The sequence below is a fragment of the Eubalaena glacialis genome, chromosome 13 (assembly GCF_028564815.1).
Source record: "Eubalaena glacialis isolate mEubGla1 chromosome 13, mEubGla1.1.hap2.+ XY, whole genome shotgun sequence".
Taxonomy (NCBI): Eukaryota; Metazoa; Chordata; class Mammalia; order Artiodactyla; family Balaenidae; genus Eubalaena; species Eubalaena glacialis.
The window spans coordinates 88,362,767-88,383,702 of record NC_083728.1 but is presented as its reverse complement, the minus strand read 5'-3'; the positions used below and the strand labels follow the sequence as shown (position 1 = coordinate 88,383,702).

Sequence of the window (20,936 nt, the reverse complement as noted above, 5' to 3'; positions counted from 1 at the left end):
ATAAACCATAATGGAAAAGAATACTAAAAAAAAAAGAGAGAATGTATATATATACACATATATATATACACACACACATATGTGTATATATGTATACATATATACATGAATCACCTTGCTGTACAGCAGTAATGAACACATTGTAAATCAACTACACTTCAATAAAAAATAAAGTTTCTGTGGTGAAATAAACTTAAGAAATGGTGAATAAATACCCCTCCTAAAGAGTCATATAACACACTAATAAAGACGCAGAGAAACTAAGTAAAATAGGAAACTGACTGGGACACATTTATTCTCAATCCTGTTTGTACATCAGAAGCATCAGAAGAGTTTATTTTTAACCAATACAACAACTGGGTCCCATTCCATACCTGAAGAGATGAGAGACGGTCCAATATCAAGACCCAAAAAAGAGGCAAAAAATTGTTAATCAGATGGGTAGAAGAATTTTTTTCTCAGTAAAAGATGCAAGTTCTTTGCCAATAATAAGTAGTGATGGAAACCAGAACGTGTCACCCCAAAATATGTCTCTTTGACATAAAAATTATTTTGAGCTGAAGGCAATTAAGAGGCAGCAAACCCAGAAATCCTAAAGGCAGGATATAAATTCTTCTTTTACCGGAGACAGACTCAGCCCAGAGGCAGTGCCAGAAGAATCTGCAAACACACATTGACCCATTTGTTTCCACACATATATTTCACACAGTCTGCCTCCCTTGGAAGACTAAAACTGCTTTCCTTTGTCCTATCATCTCTCCACAATTTTACTGTTCTTTGTCGAAGATACTATGAAAGCCAGAATTCTCAGCCACGGCTTTGAGTTAGTATTCATTTTATGTTTCTCCTGCATGATGTGTTGCATGTGTTAAACTTTTTCTTGTTAATCTTTCTTTTCGTTAGAGTCCCAGCGGAAAACCTCAGATAAGTAGAGGTAAAGTTTTACCTCCATTATAGTAGTAGAAAGGGAGGCTTATAAAGGCCTTTTCTTTGAGAAAAGAGGAAAAGGTTTGGAATCACTGCCGTCAGAAGACGTGAAAAGGAATTTAAGATCAAGCTTGTTTACCAAGCAGCCCAAAGAGCCTACTTGAAGTCAGAGAACAAGTCTTTGTAGCAGAACCAACCAACCTGGTTCAACAGCCCAGAAAGAAGAGTGGAGGAAAGGTACTAATGAGTTTCCCAAGGACTGGAAATTAACAATGTAGGTATTGGCGACAAAAAACTAACTAGTCGATCTAAGAAAGAAATGGGAAATTTTATTCGAGCCAAATTTGAGGATTATAACCCAGGAAGAGCATCTGAGAAAGCTCTGAGAACCGTTCTATCCGTTAGAAGTCAAGGCACAGTTATACCAGTTTTTTGAGACGGGGGCTGTACATTAAATGACATATTGATGACAGTTTACATCGGATCTAAGCACCATGTGACCCCTTATCAAGAAGGAATGTTCTCTTTTAAGGAGCTGTCTTGTTGATGCTGGGAGAATGTTGCTCTTTATGGCTGAGCAGGTATTTCTGCTGATGGGGGAGGTGTGGTCGATGCATAACGCGGACACACAATGCACAGTGCAGGCACAGAGACCAATGGGCAGAGAAAATTTTTTATGTTTAAATTTTTCTTGTCTTGCCATAAAATATGAATATTATTTCACAGCACTGAAGGAAGTCCTGATGGGCAAGTGTGTTAAATTCCTAAGTTCCACCAACTGGCTGGCTTAAAGCAACAGAAATTTACTGTCTCACAGTTCTGGAGGCTAGAAGTCTGAAATCAGGGTGTTTGCAGGGCCATGCTCCCTCAGAAGCTTCTAGGGGAGGACTCTTCTTTGCCTTTTCCAGCATCTAGCAGGCCCAGGCATTCATTGGTTTGTGACAGCATAACTCCAGCCTCTCCCATAGCCATCTTCCCTCTGTGTCCTCACATGGCATTTCCGTGTATGTAAGTGTATGTGTGTGTGTACAAAATTCCCTCTAAGGATACTAGTGATATTGGATTAGGGCCCACCCTAACGGCCTCATTTTAATTTCCAGATAAGGTCACATTCACAGCTAGGACTTCAACATATCTTTTTCTCTGGAGGACAGAATTCAACTCATAACGGCAAGTATCTTGGAGAGTTAAGGAGAACTCAGCAGAAATCACTGAATGAGGGGGACTGCTCCAGCTGCAAAGGAAGACAAGCCAGGATGGGCTGGGACACAGGAAGGGGAGGAGGAATTAGGGAGGGTGCTGGAAGTTTTCTAAGAAGCTGCCAGAAAGCCTATTGAAAGTCTGGGAGGAGACACATTAAAATGTTGGTAGTGGTGGAATTATCAATAACTTTAATTTTCTTCACACTTTTTATATGTTCCAAAGTTTCTATAATAAGTACATGATTTTATAACCAGAGAGAAACATTCATTATTTTTCAAATAACTATCCAGTAACAGTCTCAATCCTCTGAGTGCATACAATCTAGAGCAGGAAGGTAAAGAGAGGAGAACACTCATACAGGGTAAAAACATGTAACAAAATAGAAACCTGAAACAAAGGTGTTGGAGACCACAATCAGCATTCAGTAAGTGCTCACAGGTGACCGTAGAGTAGAAAAGACCAGGACCTTCCTCTCAGATCTAGATTCAATCCCAACATGCCCATTTGACAGCTGGGCAGGACTGAACGAGTTAATCTCAAGGTTTGTTTTTTCTTTTGTAAAGACAGGATTTTAATTTCCATCTCATTTCCATCTCTGTTGCAAGAGTCACGTGGGAGCATTATGTGAAGAGGCTAGCACAGTGTAAATACTTAACAAGCGTTTCCCAACATTTTCAGGATGACGTTAATAACCTTGTGCGCACAGTATATGAATCCGACGAATGGAGAGCATAATGAACCCTTGAGGGCAAAGACACGGTCAGGTGAAGAGTAACAACACGGGCAGAGTAGGGGAAGACTGCCTCAATCTTCCAACCCAAGAAAGTGAAGAATATCAGTACATACTGGAAAGAAGAGGAATTACATGACTAAACAGAAAGGGATTCTATACAGCTGTCAAATTTCAGGAAAAAAGTGACATAGGCCTATACTGTGAGATGTCCAAGCTACATGCCTATAGCACCGGTTAGGATACTTCAGCCTGCAAGTGACCAGAAGGCAACTAGAACTGCCTTATACAATAAAGAAGCAATAATCTCATATAACAAGAAATTCGGGATTAGGGAAATTCCAACCATTTCATGATGCCAACAAAGACCACATTTCTCCTCCTTTTTCCACGGTTACTGCGCTCCTCTCAGTTCCGGTATACCTACTAACATCAGAAGACGGGCTGTGTCTTCCCAAACATCTCTTTGTAAAAGCTAAAACACTTTCCTCAGAGGCACCTTGGAGAATTTCTCACCCCACCTCACTGGCCAGAATTCCCTCCTATGGGCCTGTCTCTCCCTGAAGCATGTGGAGGGCACACCTGAACAGTTCAATTAGGAAGAACCAGAAGAGAAGAAGAAAAAGTGGGCCAAGTGCCTACTGGAAAGATACCCAGCAGGGTCTTCCACATCTGTCTACGCACATGATGCCCAGGGGGGCTGAACAAAACGTGAAGTTGGAATTTGAATGGACAGAATTGAGGGACCACCCAGGATGGATTTATATATGAAGTCAAAGATGAGGGCCAAGGGATGTATGTTCCTGGGCTGGGGTACAAGGCAAAGATTCTTGGGCAGGAGAAGAACAGCCTCATTTCCCACCAGTCGCTGGTGGGATGACTAAAGATGCTAATGGACTCAACCAAAAAAACGGCCGGAGACGTGAGATGGAAGGACAGGAAAAAGTGTAGAGGTGCTCTCCATCCACAGCCCTGTAGAATGAGATCTCCCCAGCCCTGTGATCTAGGAAAACTCCCACGCGGTGAAGAGCCGGCTCTAGCTTGGTGGGCCTCACAGAGACGCCTGTCAGGGGCCAATAGCCGGCAGAACTCCAACAAAGAGCCCAGACTCCCACGCGGGGCGACAGTGTTGAACCACCAGTAACCCCCATGATGTCCTCCCGACACAACCCCACAGCAACCTCCAGGCTACCTTGGTGCTCAACTTCCCAGTAATGTCTCCCTGAAGTGAAAACGTTTTTTCCCAAAACGCAGGGTAAGTGCTGAAATCTCTCCACAAAGTCTGTGGTCCTCTGAGGATTCCTCCATCCAGTAAAGTAGCTCCACGCTGTAGAAAATAGTGGCCAAGAACTGGCTGATGCTCCATTTTTCACATATCTCCCTTCCTGGGAGAAGACAAGTTTGGGATAAGCAGTGTCCTCAGCTAGATTTACAGCCACTGCAGAGAAAATGAGAGCTGAGATCAATAATGCAAGAGCTCACCACCAACCCTCCTCCACAAATGCCCGTCTGTTCCAGCTTCAGTGCCGTCCTTCTTCTCCCATCACTTACTGTTAGGGATAAGACTCCTCATTGTCCTTCAACGGATCCTCAGGTGGGCCTAACAGGCCATAGTATGTGTTAGTAACCTGACATCTTCATTCCCCTTCTGCTTTAAAAGACTATGATCTAGAAAATGGGGAGCCCATTATTTCATGGCCCCAAGTCTTCACCATCAGCATAAAATTTGGAGAAACAGTAACAAATACTGACTTGTTGAATCAGGACCAGAACCAAAGCTGTCGACTGGCTGGTTCTTTGTACAGGAACACACAGATGTCATCATTAACAAGGTATCTGTTTACTGATTCCAGCTGTCCACTGGGCATCTCCACAAGCCCCCAGCAGGTAACTCAAAACCTAATTCGGAGCATCCCAAGTCCCCTTCCACTCTCTTGAGACTAATCCTCCCTCACAAGCAGACTTCTTGTTTTCTATGTTCTCTAAGGTCTAAGAATATTAGCTCCACCCAAACACTCACACTTGGAAATCTTAAGGTTATGTGATTCTTTCCCTCTGACCCTCGGTGGCTAATTAATCACCAAGTCCTATCAATTCTACCTCTGAAATATCACTCAGGTTCTTTCCTTCCTCTCCTTTCCCATCGCCATTGTCTTCACTCGGACCTTCAGCATCTTTCACTGTAACTGCGTCTATAACTTCCTCCCTGGCCTGCCTCCAAATTCTCTTCCCTCCCAGACTCTCCATGTCTCTTTAGTTTGCTGAAAAGTTGTTTGTGTTTTGTTTTGTTTTGTTTTTTTAATCAGAAATGAATGTTAGATTTTTTTTTATTTAGCATCGTCATTGGAGTATAATTGCTTTACAATGTTGTGTTAGTTGCTGCTGTATAACAAAGTGAATCAGCTATACGTATACATATATCCCCATATCCCCTCCCTCTTGCGTCTCCCTCCCACCCCTCTAGGTGGTCACAAATCACTGAGCTGATCTCCCTGTGCTATGCAGCTGCTTCCCACTAGCTATCTATTTTACGTTTGGTAGAGTATATATGTCAATGCCACTCCCTCACTTCGTCCCAGCTTACCCTTCCCCCTCCCTGTGTCCTCAAGTCCTGAATGTTAGATTTTGACAAGGGCTTTTTCTGCATCTACTAGGTGATCAAATAGTTTTCCTTTTTTTAATTTGCTAACGTCGTGAATTATATTGACTTTCAAATGTTAAACCAAACCTGCTTTTCTACAATAAACCCCATTTGGTTGTGATGTATTATACATTGTTGAATTCAATTTGCTAAAATTTTCTTTAGAATTTTTCTGTGTTCATGAGGGACACTGATCTATAGTTCTCTTCTCTTGTAATGTCTTTGTCTGATTTTAGTATCATGGTAATGCAGGCCTCATAGAACAAATTGGGAATAGTCTCTTCAATTTTTTGTTAAGAGTTTATGTAGAATAAATATTTTTTAAATGTTTGGTGAAATCACCAGTGAAGCCATTTGGAAAGGTTTCTAACTAACACAAATTTCTTTAATAGAAATAAGGTTATTCCAGTTATCTATTTTTTCTTGAGTCAGCTTTGGTCATTTGAGTCTTTTAAGGACTTTGTCCATTTCATCTATGTTGTCTGATATATCAGCATAAAGTTGCTTGTAATATTCCATTATCCTTTTAATATCTATAGAATTTGTAGTGATGATGCCTCTCTCATTCTTAATACTAGTGATGTATCTGGTCATTCTGCTTAGAGTATATCAATAAAATTGATATTCTCAAAGAAAGAGCTTTTGGTTCCACTAATATTTCTTTTGTTTTCTGTATTCTATTGCAATGATTTATGCTCTGATTTTTATTATTTCCATTCTTCTGTTTTGGGGGGCTTTATTTGCTCTTCTTTTTCTAGTGTCTTAAGGTAGATACTGATGTCACTGATTTAAGAACTTTCTTCTTTTATAATATAGGTGATTAGTGCTATACATTTCCCTGTAAGTGTCGCTTTAGCTGTATCCCACAAATTCTGAAATGTTGTGTTTTCCTTTTCATTCAGTTCAAAGTATCAACACTTTCTACTTCCCTTTTGATTTCACCTTTAATTCAAGGGTTATTGAGAAGTGTGTCATTTAGTTTCCTAACATTTGGGGAACTTCCAAGGATTTTTTTTTAAACTGATTTCTAACTCAAATGCATTGGGGTCAGAGAACACACTATGTATGGCTTGAATCCTTCTGAATACTGAGGTATGTCTTATGGCCCACCCTGTTCTACCTTAGAAAATGTTCCATGTACACTCAAAAAGAATATGTATTCTGTTTTTGTTTGGGGCAGTATTCTATAAATAACAGGGTGGTCAAGTTGGTTGACACTGTTATTCAAGTTGATAGTGTTATTCAGTCTACTATATCCTTACTGATTTTCTGCCTACTTGTTCTAAAAATTATTTTTAAAAGGTACTGAAAATTCCAGCTATAATCGTGGATTTGTCTGTTTCTCCTTGCAGCTCTATTAATTTTTGCTTAATATATTTTGAAGCTCTGTTATTAGGTGTATAAATGTTTAGAACTGTTATGTCCTCCTGATAAACTGACTCCTTAATCATTAGGACTTGACTTTATCTCTGGTAATATTCCTTGCTCTGAAACCTTCTTGATATTAATATAACCATTCCAGATTTCTTTTTTTTTTTTTTTTTTTATTTATTTATTTATTTTTGGCTGTGTTGGGTCTTTGTTTCTGTGCGAGGGCTTTCTCTAGTTGCGGCAAGCGGGGGCCACTCTTCATCGCGGTGCGCGGGCCTCTCACTCTCGCGGCCTCTCCTTGCGGAGCACAGGCTCCAGACGCGCAGGCTCAGTAGTTGTGGCTCACGGGCCTAGCTGCTCCGCGGCATGTGGGATCTTCCCAGACCAGGGCTCGAACCCATGTCCCCTGCATTGGCAGGCAGATTCTCAACCACTGCGCCACCAGGGAAGCCCCCAGATTTCTTTTGACTAATGTTAGCATGGTATAGTTTTTTCCATTGTTTTACTTTTAACATATATGGGTCTTTATATTTAATGTGTGTTTCTTGCAGCATATAGTTGGGTCTTGCTTTTTTTATTCAATCCAACCAGTCTCTCCCTTTTGATTAGGACCATTTATACTTAATATGATTAGGTTTGTGTCTATCATCTTGTTATGTTTTTTATTTGTCCTATTCTTTTTTCCTCTTTTTTGCCTTCTTTCTGATTAACCAAGTATTCTTATGATTCCACTTCATCTCCTTTGTTGACTTATTAGTTACAACTCTTTTATTTTAGTGATTGCCATAAGGTTTATAATATACACCTTTAACTTAACAGCCTACCTTCAAGAGATATTATACCACTTCACGTATAAGAATTGTATAATAGGGACTTCCCTGGTGGTCCAGTGGTTAAGAATCCGCCTTCCAATGCAGGGAACGTGGGTTCGATCCCTGGTCGGGGAACTAAGATCCCACATGCCACAGGGCAACTAAGCTCGTGCACTGCAACTACTGAGCCCAGGTGCTCTAGAGCCCACGCACCACACCTAGAGAGAAGCCTGCTCGCCTCAATGAAGAGCCTGCACGCCGCAGTGAAAGATCCTGCATGCCGCAATGAAGATCCCGTGTGCCGCAACTAAGAGCCAACGCAGCCAAATAAATAAATACTTAAAAAAAAAAAAGAACTATATAATGGTATACTTCTATTTCTCCCCTCCCAACATTCATGCTATTATTGTTGTGCATTTTACTTGTAAATATATTATAAACTCCACAATATGTTATTTTCTGTCTGTTTAAACAGTCAGTTACTGTATTTGTCAGGGTTCTCCAGAGAAATAGAACCAATAAGATGTACGTGTATAGAGAAAGAGATTATAAGGAGTTGTTTCATGTGATTATGGTGACTGGCAAGTCCAAATCCACTGTGTGTGACAGAAGGCTTACGACCCAGGGAAAACTGATGTTCCAGTTCAAAGGCCACAAGGCAGGAAGAACCAAAGCCGCAGATGGAGTCCTAAGGCAGTCTGCTGTAGAATTCCCTCTTGTTCCCGGTGAAAAGTCAGCCTTTTGTTCTAGTCAGGCCTGCAACTGATTAGATTAGGCCCACCAGCATTATGGAGAGCAATCCGCTTTACTCAAGTTTCCTGATTTAAATATTAATCTCATCCCAAAACACTCTTACTGTCACAGCAACACCCGAAATAATGTCTGACCAAGTATCTGGGCACCTTGTGCCCCAGTCAAATGAACACATAAATTAACCATCCCTATTACCTTTTAATGAGATTTAAGTAATGACAGAAGTACATATTTCTTTATGTCATTACCATTTCAGAAGATGTTTTACTCCTTTGTGTAGATCTGACTTCCATCTGGTATCATTTTCCTTCTGCTTGAAGGACTTCCTCTAACATTTCTTGCAGTGTTGGTCTGATAAACTCTTTCTGTTTTTGGATATCAGCAAACATCTTTGTTTCACCTTGTTTTTGAAGGGTATTTTTGCCAGGAATAAAAGTCTGGGTTAACAGTTATTTTCTTTCAGTCCTTTAAAGATTTTGTTCACTTGCATTGCTTTCAATGAGTAATGTGATGTCATCTTTATCTTTGTTCCACTGTAACATGTCCTTTATAACTTGTTGCATTTAAAATTTTCTCTTTATCACTGGTTTTGGTGTAGTTTTCATCCTGCTTAGGATTTGCTGAGTTTCTTGGATCTGTGTACTTATAGTTTTCATCAACTTTGGAAAGTTGTCAGTCATTATTTCTTCAAATGTTTTTTCTGTCTCATCCCCATCCCACTCCTCTCCCTGAGGGGTACCAATGACCAGACATAAAGCTGCATGAAAATGACCCACAGCTCACTGATGCTATTTTCATTTTTTAAGTTTTTTTCTCTGTGTGTTTCATTTCGCATAGTTTCCACGGCTCTATCTTTTCAAGCTCACTAAGCTTTTCTTCTGCAATGACCCATTAACCCCAACCAGCTTGTTCTTCATCTCAGTTACAGTAGTTTTCATCTCTAGAAGTCTGTCTGGGATTTTTTTATATCTTCCATGTCCCCATATGCCTCTTTATAAAATAGTTACAATAATTGTATTAATGTTCTTCTATGCTTATTCTAGCGTCCAGGTAAATCCTGGATCAGTTTCAATTGATTTTTCTCCTCATCATGGGTCATGTTTTCCTATCTTTTTGCCTGCCTAGTAATCTTTGATTGGATGCCAGGCATTGTGGTTTTACATTGTTGGGTACTCATTTTTTTAAATTCCTATCCATCTTGTTGAGCTTTGTCCTGGGATGCAGTTACTTGGAAATAATTTCATCCTTTTGGGTCTTATTTCATGATTTGTAAAGTGGGTCCAAAGCAGTGCTCAGTGTAGGGTTAATTATTCCCCACTAATGAGGCAAGATTTTCCTGAGTACTCTACCCAGTGCCCCACGAATTAAGAGTTTTCCAGAGGCTGGCAGGAACAGGCATTGTTCCTGGCCCTGCGTGAGCACCAGGAACTATTCCTTCTACTCATTGTGGAAATTTCCTTCCTCAAACTCGGTTAGTTCTTCACAAGCATGTACGGATCAGCATTCTGCTGAATGTTCACGGCGTGTCTCTGTAGATCATGTGGGTTCTCTCTCTGTCCAGCTCTCTCCTCTCCAGTACTCTGTCCAGTGCTCTGTAAACTCTCACAGCTTTGTTCTCCCTGGACTCTCAGCTCCACTCCTCAACTCAGGGAGTCCACCTGGCTCCACCTCTGTTACCCTCCCTGAGGTGGCCTGGAAACTCTCTCAAGGCTGTAGGCTGGGGCCATCAATAGAGCGCACCTCATTGGTCTCACATTTCCCATGGATCGCTGTCCTTCACTGCCTGAGGTCCAGTGTTTTAAAAACTGTTGTTTTATGTATTGTCTGTTTTGGGTTTTTTTTTTTTTGGTCAACTAAGTTTCAGGAGTAAATCCAGTCCCTGTTACTGCATTTTAGCTGGAAGTAGACATCCACAACATGATTCTTAATCAGGTACATGCACATGAGAATTGAGTGCATAGCTTTACATCATGTACACGCCTTGGTACTTCCCTGGAGATCTAATAAGTTTATCTTTAGTCTTCCCTACACTCATCTTCTCAAACTCAGCTCCTGCCTTTCCCCATATGCACCTTATGGTTGAGTCACATCACATACCCTCTCCTCTGTTTTCTCCACACCTCAGCTCATGCTGCCGCCTCTGCCTGGAAGAGGATTCCCTCATTTTCCACTTGGCAAACTGCTACTCATCCTTCAAATTCCCAAACAACTGTCATCACCTCTGCTGTGAAAACTTTCCCACTTCACCCCCAACAGAGGTCTTCCTCTGTAGTTTTGCAGTATTTTATTCATACCACTGATAAACACTGGATCCCACTGTATTACAGTAAAGTGATATGTGTCTGTCTCTCCAATTCGTAAGCAAATAGGTCTTTTTCTTTTTGTATCACTAGTACCTTATAACACACAGTATGTGTTAAATGGATGTTTCTTGAATGAAGCATATATCCATTTATTCCTAAGTAGTTATTACCATTTTCCTGACCCTCCTGTCAGCTGCATGCTCTGTTTTCTCTTTCCTTTCCAGACTTCTCTCGTTCATTCTCTGAGCTCCAACTCCCAGAAATTCTGCTCACCTTGGAATCGCTTCAGCATTTCCTTCATCATTGGTAGCAGGCACACAGTCTTCACCTTTAGAACTTCAAAGGAATAGTTCACATCCTGGTTCTCACACCTAAGAGAAGTGCAGAAGGCTGCTCTGCTTAGGAGACAACTAGGACATCCAAGACCCCCAACTCCCAACTGAAGGTTCAAATCCCAGAGCTCAGACTACTTCTCTCCCATTCCTCCTGGCAAAAGTGAACAGTGGAACTCCTCCCCGACAACCCCCTCACATCAATGTCCACACTGACCTATGGAGCCCAGGCCTCATTTCCCCTCTGCTTGGCCTGTATCTTTACCATTCTACTCAAGCCCCCATAAGAAAGCAAGAGTTTGTACCTGGTCAACACATCTTTTGGATTCTGTGAAGAGAAGAAAGAAATAAGTTATGTACCTTCCCCTAGAGATCTGTTACTCAACTTTGTGAGCAGGTATTTTCCTGTCAGTTGCTTTTATTAACGTCACATATGCTCTCATGCTGCCAAACCCAATGCATTAACACAACGTAGTCTTTTTGTTTCATGTGACCCCTCTGAACTATTTAACAATGTTTACCAATCCTTTCCTTGAAGCCCTCCTCTTTCTCCTTTGGCACTATGACATTAGCTCTCTCCTGGCTTTTTGCCTACTTCTCCGTCTACACTCTTTCAATCACAGACAAATGTTAGTGAGGATGTGGTGGGAATATAAAATGGAAAAAGGTAGTTTGGAAAAAGGCAGTTTCTTTAAAAGTTAAATATAAATATAGCCTACAGCCTAGCAATTCTGCACCTACTACTTACCCAAGAGAAATGAAAACATATGTCCACACAAAGAATGACAGATAAATGTAAAACAGCATCCTTCCTAATAACCAAAAGGTGGAAACAACCCAAATGTCCATCAACTGGTGAACAGATATACAAAATGTGGTATATTCTACAATGGAATACTATTCTGGAATTAAAAAAAGGGATGCAAATACAATACTAATATATGCTACAGCATGAATGAACCTCAGAAACATTACACTAAATGAAAGAATCCATATACAAAAGAAATGTGTTATTTCAAAGATTCTGCTATAGTATATGTTTGGATATGTAATTGGAACTTCACTCCTCAGGCAAGTTGTAGAAGTTCTAGACAATTCTTGGAATCTAAGTATCTCATATTACCTGAGCTCATCAGACCTAAATTTCACATTAATTTCCTTTGAAAGGTGAATCTTTGACTCTTTAATTGTATAATAAAAATAATAACACAATAGCAACACAGAGAAAACATGTCTTCTACTAAACCCACTCACCAGGAAGGACATTCAGTTCTAAAGGCAAGAGGGAGTTCAGTTAGGGATGTTAACTACCAACTCTGTAAAGACAGAGACTACGCCCTTCCCTGCCGGTCTCACCTGGAGCAGCTCCAGGGTGGAGCTCTGGCTCTTCTCCCCCACCTCGAAGATGAGCTTCTTCATGGAAGTGATCATTTGATTGAGCCTTAATGTGTTCTCATTCTGTTTCTTCTTTGTCTCTTCTTCTTCTTGGCTCAGTCTCTTAAGAAACAATTGCTCTTCTTCAGCCAGGAAGACGTGCAGCTTTGCAAACTCCGCACTGACTCTCGTTCGCTGATTCTTCATCTTCTCCTATAGCCACAGGAGACTGGCTCAGTCCTTGTTCTGCCTGGTCCTTTCTCCTAAATTCCTTGCACATGACTCCCTAACAATCCATGATCCTTCCATCCAAATCACCTCCTCCAGAAAAGTTCCTGCCCAGCCCCTACAAATTTCCCCTACTCCTTTCTTTACACCTACTTGATATCTTTGTACTAGTCTATATAGTATTAATTCATTCTTTGTAACATCTGAGTCTCTGCTATGATAGCAATGCCTTGTTTGTATACTTTTTAAACTAAAATGCACTTGCACATCTATTATTTAATTTAGCCCTCAGATCACCTACCGTTTAGTTATGTTAAATCTTAGACATGCATATGTGCGCCCACATCATGCCTCCCATCTAGACTAGTATCTCTGGAAGCAAAGTCCATTTGCTTTCCACAGTGCCATAGACCCAAATCAACTCCAGTGTAGGAAGCCAACCTAGGGAGAAGGCAGAAAGGAAAGGGACACTACCCTTGAGATATGAGGATGAAGTGTGTGGAACTCATGTTGCCCAAAGACACAGGTCAGTAGAGATAGATTCTTCCTGTTCTATCACCTTATCTGAAAGGGGCCTAACAACTGATGAGATCCACAAGCTCTTCCCAGCGAAAGCCCCTGAGCGGCCTCAGACTGAAAGGACTCAAGGGCAAGAAATACCCAACCAACTTCTGCTCTTACCTTCCACTCTGCAGCATTCTTCACTTCCATGTCTTGTAAATGCATGGCTTTCTTCATCTTGGCTGTCAGACTACGTTGAGTCTTCAGAAGTTTTTCCTGTCAGCAGAAACACACATAAGTTAAGAAATCATCTCTCCCAGCATCTTCCTTGTTCAAGAACTAAAAGTCACCTAATTCAAACAGGGGATGAGATTGAGAAAATGCTGAAGATGACTACAGGCTAATGCATAAGAATTATTCTGGTCTAAACACAATATAGAGTATGTCTATTAGATAGACAAAAATTTTAAATTGTTAGAAGATTAATAAATGCCTAGTCCTGGCAAGGGAAAAGGCCTCTGGCACCATAATAGTAGGAGAGTAAAAGTCCCATCTTTTTGAAGAGCAACTGGCAGGATTTAACAAAATTTAAAATATGCATAATCCTATTTCTAATAATATCCAACAAAACATTAGCAAAAATAATCAATATGTATAGGAATGTTAACTGCAGCACTATTCACTACCTATCAATGTGGAATCATTAAATTATGGTATATTGATACGCTACATCAATTTCAGGTAGCTCTCTATATAATTCTGTTTTGAAAAGAACAAATATACATGTGTCTGTGCAAGTGTATGTGTTTGTATCTGAACAGAGGGAAAATCTGGAAGGGTATATACCTAAGTATTATTAACACTGCTTATCTCTGGGGAATAGGAATGGCTTGAAAGTTGGAGGAGGAGGACTAGAAATTTTATAAATCTCTGTTTTGTTTGAATTTCTATAAGAGGCACATATTCTTTTTATAATTAGAAAAAACCAAATAAGCTATTAAAAAAATTGAGTCTATCAGAGGGAACAAAGTAGACTGAAGAGGGGAAGCACCTAACAGCAGAATCTCAGGGATGACCTCCGAGACAGAGGCAGACAGGTTAGAGACACGCACAAATCACTGTCAAATCTGATGTACGTGTGAAGGCTGTCATGAGATAAATAGCTCCTTTGAATGTGACCAAGATTTTTTTTTAAGCTTTCACTTTTGTTTGCTAATAAACATAAATATATTTGAAATAGAACTTTTCAGTTTTTAGAAGCCCTTAACAATTTTCAGTATGTATGAATTTTCCTGTTTTCATTACCTAAGCTTTTTTGTATCCTGCCACAGTTGGGCTCTTAAAGTGGTCCCCTGAGTAAACTTGGTAACGTTCTGGGATTAGAAAACTTCTTCCCTGCAATAACAGAAACTGCCACGAGGTGGCAGGACGGCAACACAAGCATTTCAAAGCTGGGTAGACGTACCAAAGTTTAAAAATCACTCTCTTCATTTAACATCAGACAATTGTGTGTATATAAAACTATAATAAAAGAGCAGACATTTATAGAATGAAGACATTTGCTGACTTGTGATCATGTAGTTAGTTCAAACGACATGAAACTTCAAATCAGGTCTGAGTTTGTCTAGACCTTCACAAACTAGCTATGGATCTGTGGTCAAGTCAGCCTCACACATTTCCCGGGCCACAGCTCCCTTACCTAGAAGATGAAGACAACTAGACTAGATGGTCTTTTCTTAAACACCATCCCAGCACTTAGGTTCTGTGAATTTCAGTCACTGTAACCTCTGTATCCAATCCAAGCTGGGAGGTCTACCTCCAAAATACATATCAAATCTGCCTATCTGCCGTCCCCAGCCACCCCCTAGTTCAAGCCACCTCTTGTCTGGACAACTACAATAACCTCATGACTGGGCTCCCTACTTCCAATCTTGTCCTTCTCTTATCCAATGTCCACAGAGAAGCCAGCATAATCTTCTAAAGACCAGTCAGATCATGTCAGTCCCCTGCTTAAGATTCTCCATTGGCTTCCCGCATCACTAAGAAAATTCAAACACATTGCGGTCCGACATAACCCCACTCTTGTCTGCATATCCCAACTCATCTCGTGCTGCTTTCCCCCTTGCTCGTGATGCTCCAGTTGCATAGACCTTTCGGTTCCATAGATGTGTCCTGCTCTTCCCAGCCTCAGGGTCTTTGAATTCGCTATCTGCTGCCTGGGATGTTCTTCCCACAGTTCCTCAGATGGCTGATTCCTCATCCATCAAGTCTCAAATGAAATGTCATCTCAGAGAAGACTACCGCGTTCCCTTATTAAAGCCTGTGTCACTTCTCTGGCACAGCACTATCTTTCTTTCACAGCACATATCACCATCTGTGGTCATTTACTTGTCCATCGTGTGCCTCTCACCCCCACCCCAGCCAGACTGTAAGCCCCATGGTCTTTTCACCACTGTTTGCCCAGTGCTGAGTCTGGTACTGTAGTACAGCAAGTGACACAAAATGGGTGGTTCAAGAAATACTGAATATCTGTTAAATGAGTTAATAGCAATGAAGGGATTAGCTCCCAGAGTCACAGACTAAATATTGGCTTGAGGGAAAGAAGAGCTGTGCCTGGAAGCCTTTTCCAGGCAAAGAGTTTGCTCCCTGAAGCTTAGGACGCTATTCTCTTTCTCTGTTCTCTTTTTCTCCCCAGCCACCAATGATTCCATTAAAGACAACTTCTGCTCTGAAAGATTTTTTTGAGATTTCCTTCTGTGAAGATATTAAGATGTAGGTCCATGGTCCTCTATCCTATCTGTACACTAGAATCACCTAGTGAATTTTTAAACAATGCTGATGCCAAGGGCCCCACCAACTGAACCAAACACTCACGGGGGTTGGGGGGTAGTGTTGCTTAAAAGTGCTTCCAGGTGTATCCTGAGCCACTGGTGTGGCCCAAGAGGGTGAGCAGAGCGGGCTAGGAATTCATCAAAGCAGGTTTCCTGGATGCAGTGCTCAGGGGCTCAGGTCCTCAGAGAAAGCATCGAGCACACCGTCTGCAGGGCTCAGGTGTGGGCACAGGATGGGGGATATTTTCCATGGATTTAGGGAACTCCGAACTTTTAAGTCACAGTGTACCCACCTGAGTATGTGCTTGGAATGGGATGGTGGAAACAGAATTGCTCCACCCAAGAGCAACTTAATGTTTCTCTAGCTAACTTGGGGCGGGGTGGAGATGGATAAACTGAGCAGCGACGAAGCAGAGGAGCGTGCAGAAAAGGACAGACAATGGGCAATTGTGCCTAATGACCTGACTCCGGAACACCTGGCCAGTCAACCTCATGACATTCAACCCTCCCCAGCGTTACTCTCACCCACTCCCTACCTGTTGGCCCGTTTTTGTTTAATCCTGAAATCCCACCTCTTCCCGATTAGTCTTCTCAGCTAGATTAGCTGTAGCAGAGTGAAAAGTGATCTGGACTAGGAATTAGAGGACCTCAGTCCAAGCTTAGCCACTTCCTAGCTTCTGTGACCTTGGGCAAGTGGTCTCACATCTCTGGGCCTCAGCTGCCTCATCTACAAAATGGGGATAACAGAATCCATCCAACAGGACTGCTATGGAAATTTAAAAATTACTATACAAAAAATGCTTAGAACTGTCAGTGATGCATAAGTAATCAACACCTGACAGCTATCATTAATATTATGATTATTGCCAAAGGTTGAAGCTTTCAGGGTTATTTTCTCCTTTCATACCTAACCACTTACACTTGCCTCAGCCCTCCCCCATAAATTTTTTTTTGTAGGGGGGGGGTTTGGGTTTTTTTCGGCCGTGCAGTGTAGCACGAGGGATCTTAGTTCCCAGCCCAGAGATCGAACCCACGCCCCCTTCAGTGGAAGCGCGGAGTCTTAACCACTGGACCGCCAGGGAAGTCCCATGTATTTTCTCTTCCATTTCTCTGATGGGTCCTTTCAATCTCTTTGGCTGGCTACTAAGCACTGGTGTTTCCCAAGCTTCTCTTCATGCCCCTCTTTTTTTTTACCCTTTATGTGGTCCCTCCAGGAAAATCTAATCAGCTTACTTCTTCCATGACTTCAAGGGTAGGCTGATGATTCTAATCTAAAATACTGTGTTTCTAGCTTCCTATGCCCCCTGCCTCCTGTCCCTCTTCCTTGGACTTCCTGTCACAGTTACTTTACTCTCAACATGTCCCAAATGAGCACCAGATATCCACACTGCCATCCTAGACTCCTCCCTCTCCCCGACCCATCAGTTGCAATTAGTCACAATGTCATTCAGCTCCAGCTCATCATAACACCATGCCCTCCTCTTCTCCATCACCCCTGCCCTGCACTAATTCAGGCCCTTACTACCTCCTGCTTGAAGTAGTGCAACAGCAGCCCAATTGGTCTTCTCCATTCATCCCCGTGGATGCCACAATGAACTTTCTAAAACAAAAGAACTGATCGTGTCATCTCCTGCCTTAAAATCCTTCAGTGATCCCCATTCCCTGGAAGAGAAAGCTCGGTCTTCTCAGTATGGTCAACAAGATCCTCCACAACATGGACCCTGCCTCTGTCTTCAGCCTCAACTCCCACCATCCTCCCTCCCATGCGCTACCCTCCTGAAGCACAGAGCGACCTCTGGTCTTCTTATTTATCACATGCTATTCCACGTTGCCACACTACTGAATATGCTGTTCCCTTGGCCTGAATATCCTCTCCCCTACCTGGCTGTACTCATCCGTCAAGAGTGGACTCATGTTCCACTCCTCTGTGAAGGCGGTCCTCACTCCTGTCTGGTCACTCTAACCTCAGACCTTCTGTGTGTTGGTACAAACGTCAATAACTCTCACACACACTGAAATTACAGGACTACATGCTTATGCCCCATACAAAACAAGGCCCATGTCTTTCTCATCCATTTACGTCCAGATTCTAGAACAATGACTAGCACACAGGAAGCACCGATAAAGGTTACTGAATAAAAAAATGAATGTACACTTTCTAGTCTAACTTTGCATCTGTTTCCTGTTTGTAGTCAGCTGATAAAACTGTACAGCATTTCACAGTTTACAATACACTTTAACTTGTATCATTAAATTCGTGTTTTCAACAAGTACTTACTAGATACCAATTCAGATGGAGACCACCGGAGTGACACCGTCAGTAATGGAAGGGGGTGGGGCTACTCTGGAAAGGATGATCAAGGAAGGTCTTCAAGCTAAAGTCTAAAAGGATCTAAAGGATGGAAGGTATGAGTAGAGAGAGAGTGAACAGGCTTGAAACAAAAGCAAGAAGGCCAGTGTGGCTGGACCAGAGTATGATAAACCGATTTATTTGACTGAAGCTTCTTAACCCATAAGATAAGGCAGAACAGATAATCTCCAAATTCAAACATTAAGTGATTTTTCCCAATTGATGAAGGAAGCTAGTAAAATCCAGACTCATCCCTACAAGCCAGGTTTTTCCCAAATCATTCGTTGTCTACGACATCTGTAGGTATAAACCCGTACTGTCCAATACAGCATCCATTAGCCATGTGAGCTCCTGAAATGTGGATAGTCTGAACTGATGTGTGTAAATGTAAAGTACACAGATTTCAAAGCCCTATCATGAAAAAAAAGGTAAAATATCTCATTGATAATTTTTTATATCAATCAATGTTGAATGAATGTTCATTGCAGCACTATTTACAACAGCCAAAGCATGGAAGCAACCTAAATGTCAATCAACAGAGGAATGGATAAAGAAGATGTGGTACCTATGTACAATGGACTATTGCTCAGCCATAAAAAGGAACGAAATTGTGCCATTTGCAGAGGCATGGATGGACCTAGAGACTGACATACAGAGTGAAGTAAGTCAGAAAGAAAAAAATAAATATCGTATATTATTGCATATATGTGGAATCTAGAAAAATAGTATAGATGAACTTATTTTCAAAGCAGAAATAGAGGCACAGACGTAGAGAACAAACGTATGGATACCAAGGGGGGAAGGGGGGGTGGAATGAACTGGGAGATTGGAACTGACATATATACACTACTATGTATAAAATAGATAACTAATGAGAACCTACTGCATAGCACAGGGGACTCTACTCGGTGCTCTGTGGTGACCTAAATGGGAAAGAAATCCAAAAAAGAGGGGACAGATGTATCCGTATAGCTGATTCACTTTGCTGTACAGCAGCAGAACCTAACACAACATTGTAAAGCAACTATACTCCAAAATGTATATATATGTGAAATCACACTATCTGTGCCCATCCAAGTCAGAGAACAGCTGTAAGAAGAACTTGAGTTCTCCATTTCCTGATTATATTTTGTTTCACTTTCACAATAAAGAGGAAACAGAATGAGCTTTAAGAAAAAAAAATCTATGTTGAATGATATTTTTGATAATTGGGTTAAATTATTAAAATTAACATCACCTGTTTCTTTTTACCACTAGAAAAAATTTTAATAACATATGTGGCTCGTATTTTTGTTTCCATTGGACAGCACTGGTGTATAACCTCTCAGGATAACCGTCTTAAACTAGGAGCTCCCGGAGGCCAGTCCCTTGAAAATTCTGCAGTGATGACTGAGCCTTGCACCGGCCCTCCCAATCCCAATTTTAACTCCAGCTCTGAGATCCGTGAGTCGCTTAACTTTTCTGAGCCTGGTGGGGGTAGGATGGGGGTTCATGCTTCCAACGTGAACAGTAAACGTTCCCAGGCAATACCGGCAGCCCCGTAAGGGCCGGCTCACCCGGTAGCTCGCGAAGGCCTCGTCGACGGGGGCCATGGTGTGGGCCTGATGCTCCTGGGACTCCCTGCACACCAAGCATACGAGCCGCTGATCGTCCTCGCAGAAGAGCCGCAGCGGCTCCCAATGGCGGCCGCACAGGCCGTGGGGCGCGGGGCCCAGGCGGCGGCGCCGCATCCTCTCCGTCAGCCGGGCCAGGGCCCAGTTGGGCCGCATCGCAGCGGGCGCCGACGGCTGCCGGCACTCGGGGCAGGGGACCGGGCTGCCGCTCGGCGCCCAGCTGCGGCGCAGGCAGCCGCGGCAGAAGTTGTGGCCGCACTCGATGGACACCGGGTCCTCGAAATAGTCCAGGCAGATGGAGCAGGTCAGCTCCTCCTGGAAGTCCTCGGCCTCCATGCTACTCCTCGGCCTCAGAGCCGGAGTCGTGGTTGGATGAGAGGTCTGCAGGCTGCGGGAGGTGGCCTTCGGACCCGCGGCCGCCGCCTCCGGCGGGAGGGAAAAGTGCAGCCTCTTCCGGGGTTCGGCACCCAGCGGGGCCGCGCGATCGCCGGGCGGCGGCCCTTTCCCACGCGCGCTGAGGGCGCCGACCGCGCGAACCTCAGGGTTTCCTCGCGAGGACGGCGCGCTAGGCGTGACGGGACTGCGAGCTGCAACTGGACGAACAGTAGAGATGCGGAAGTCCCCCGAGAAGCCTAGAGAGGCCTCGAGGAGCCCGTAGTTTCGGGGACGCGGCGGAGTGCGACGACCGCGCAGCTGCAACAGCCGCTGGTGGAGCAAAACGGGGAGGCGCTAATTAACTTGGCCTGGCCTTCAGGTTTGTGGGGTGAGGTCAATGTTCGCCGTCCGCTCCGGAAGATTTAGGGTCTGGAGTCTTAGCCGAGCTGCTGCCCAGAAGGGCGTTCCAGGCGGGCAGCAGCCTAGTGGCAGAAGGGCCAGAAGGACGAGGGGCATCTGTGCAGGCGGGCCTGTAGTGGGGTTAAGGAGGCGCCGTGCCCCGTAGGCCAGCTCTTCTTGAAGCCTCTCCTTT

General features: G+C 42.8%; 1 protein-coding gene across 2 annotated transcripts; it reads right to left on the bottom strand.

Moving 5' to 3' along the window:
- Positions 1-265: 265 nt before the first annotated feature.
- Positions 266-20,516, bottom strand: TRIM4 (tripartite motif containing 4). 2 transcript variants are annotated; one of them, XM_061209334.1, is made up of 6 exons: positions 19,913-20,516; positions 13,356-13,451; positions 12,429-12,659; positions 11,378-11,400; positions 11,014-11,111; positions 266-4,298 (listed from the first exon to the last, which is right to left on the bottom strand). In XM_061209334.1, the coding sequence occupies exons 1-6, from the start codon at positions 20,303-20,305 to the stop codon at positions 3,712-3,714; spliced, it is 1,428 nt and encodes a 475-aa protein (XP_061065317.1). In that variant the 5' UTR covers positions 20,306-20,516; the 3' UTR covers positions 266-3,711. The 2 variants fall into 2 exon arrangements, with proteins under 2 accessions (XP_061065317.1, XP_061065318.1); XM_061209335.1 differs by lacking the exon at positions 266-4,298 and adding an exon at positions 8,193-8,446.
- Positions 20,517-20,936: the final 420 nt, after the last annotated feature.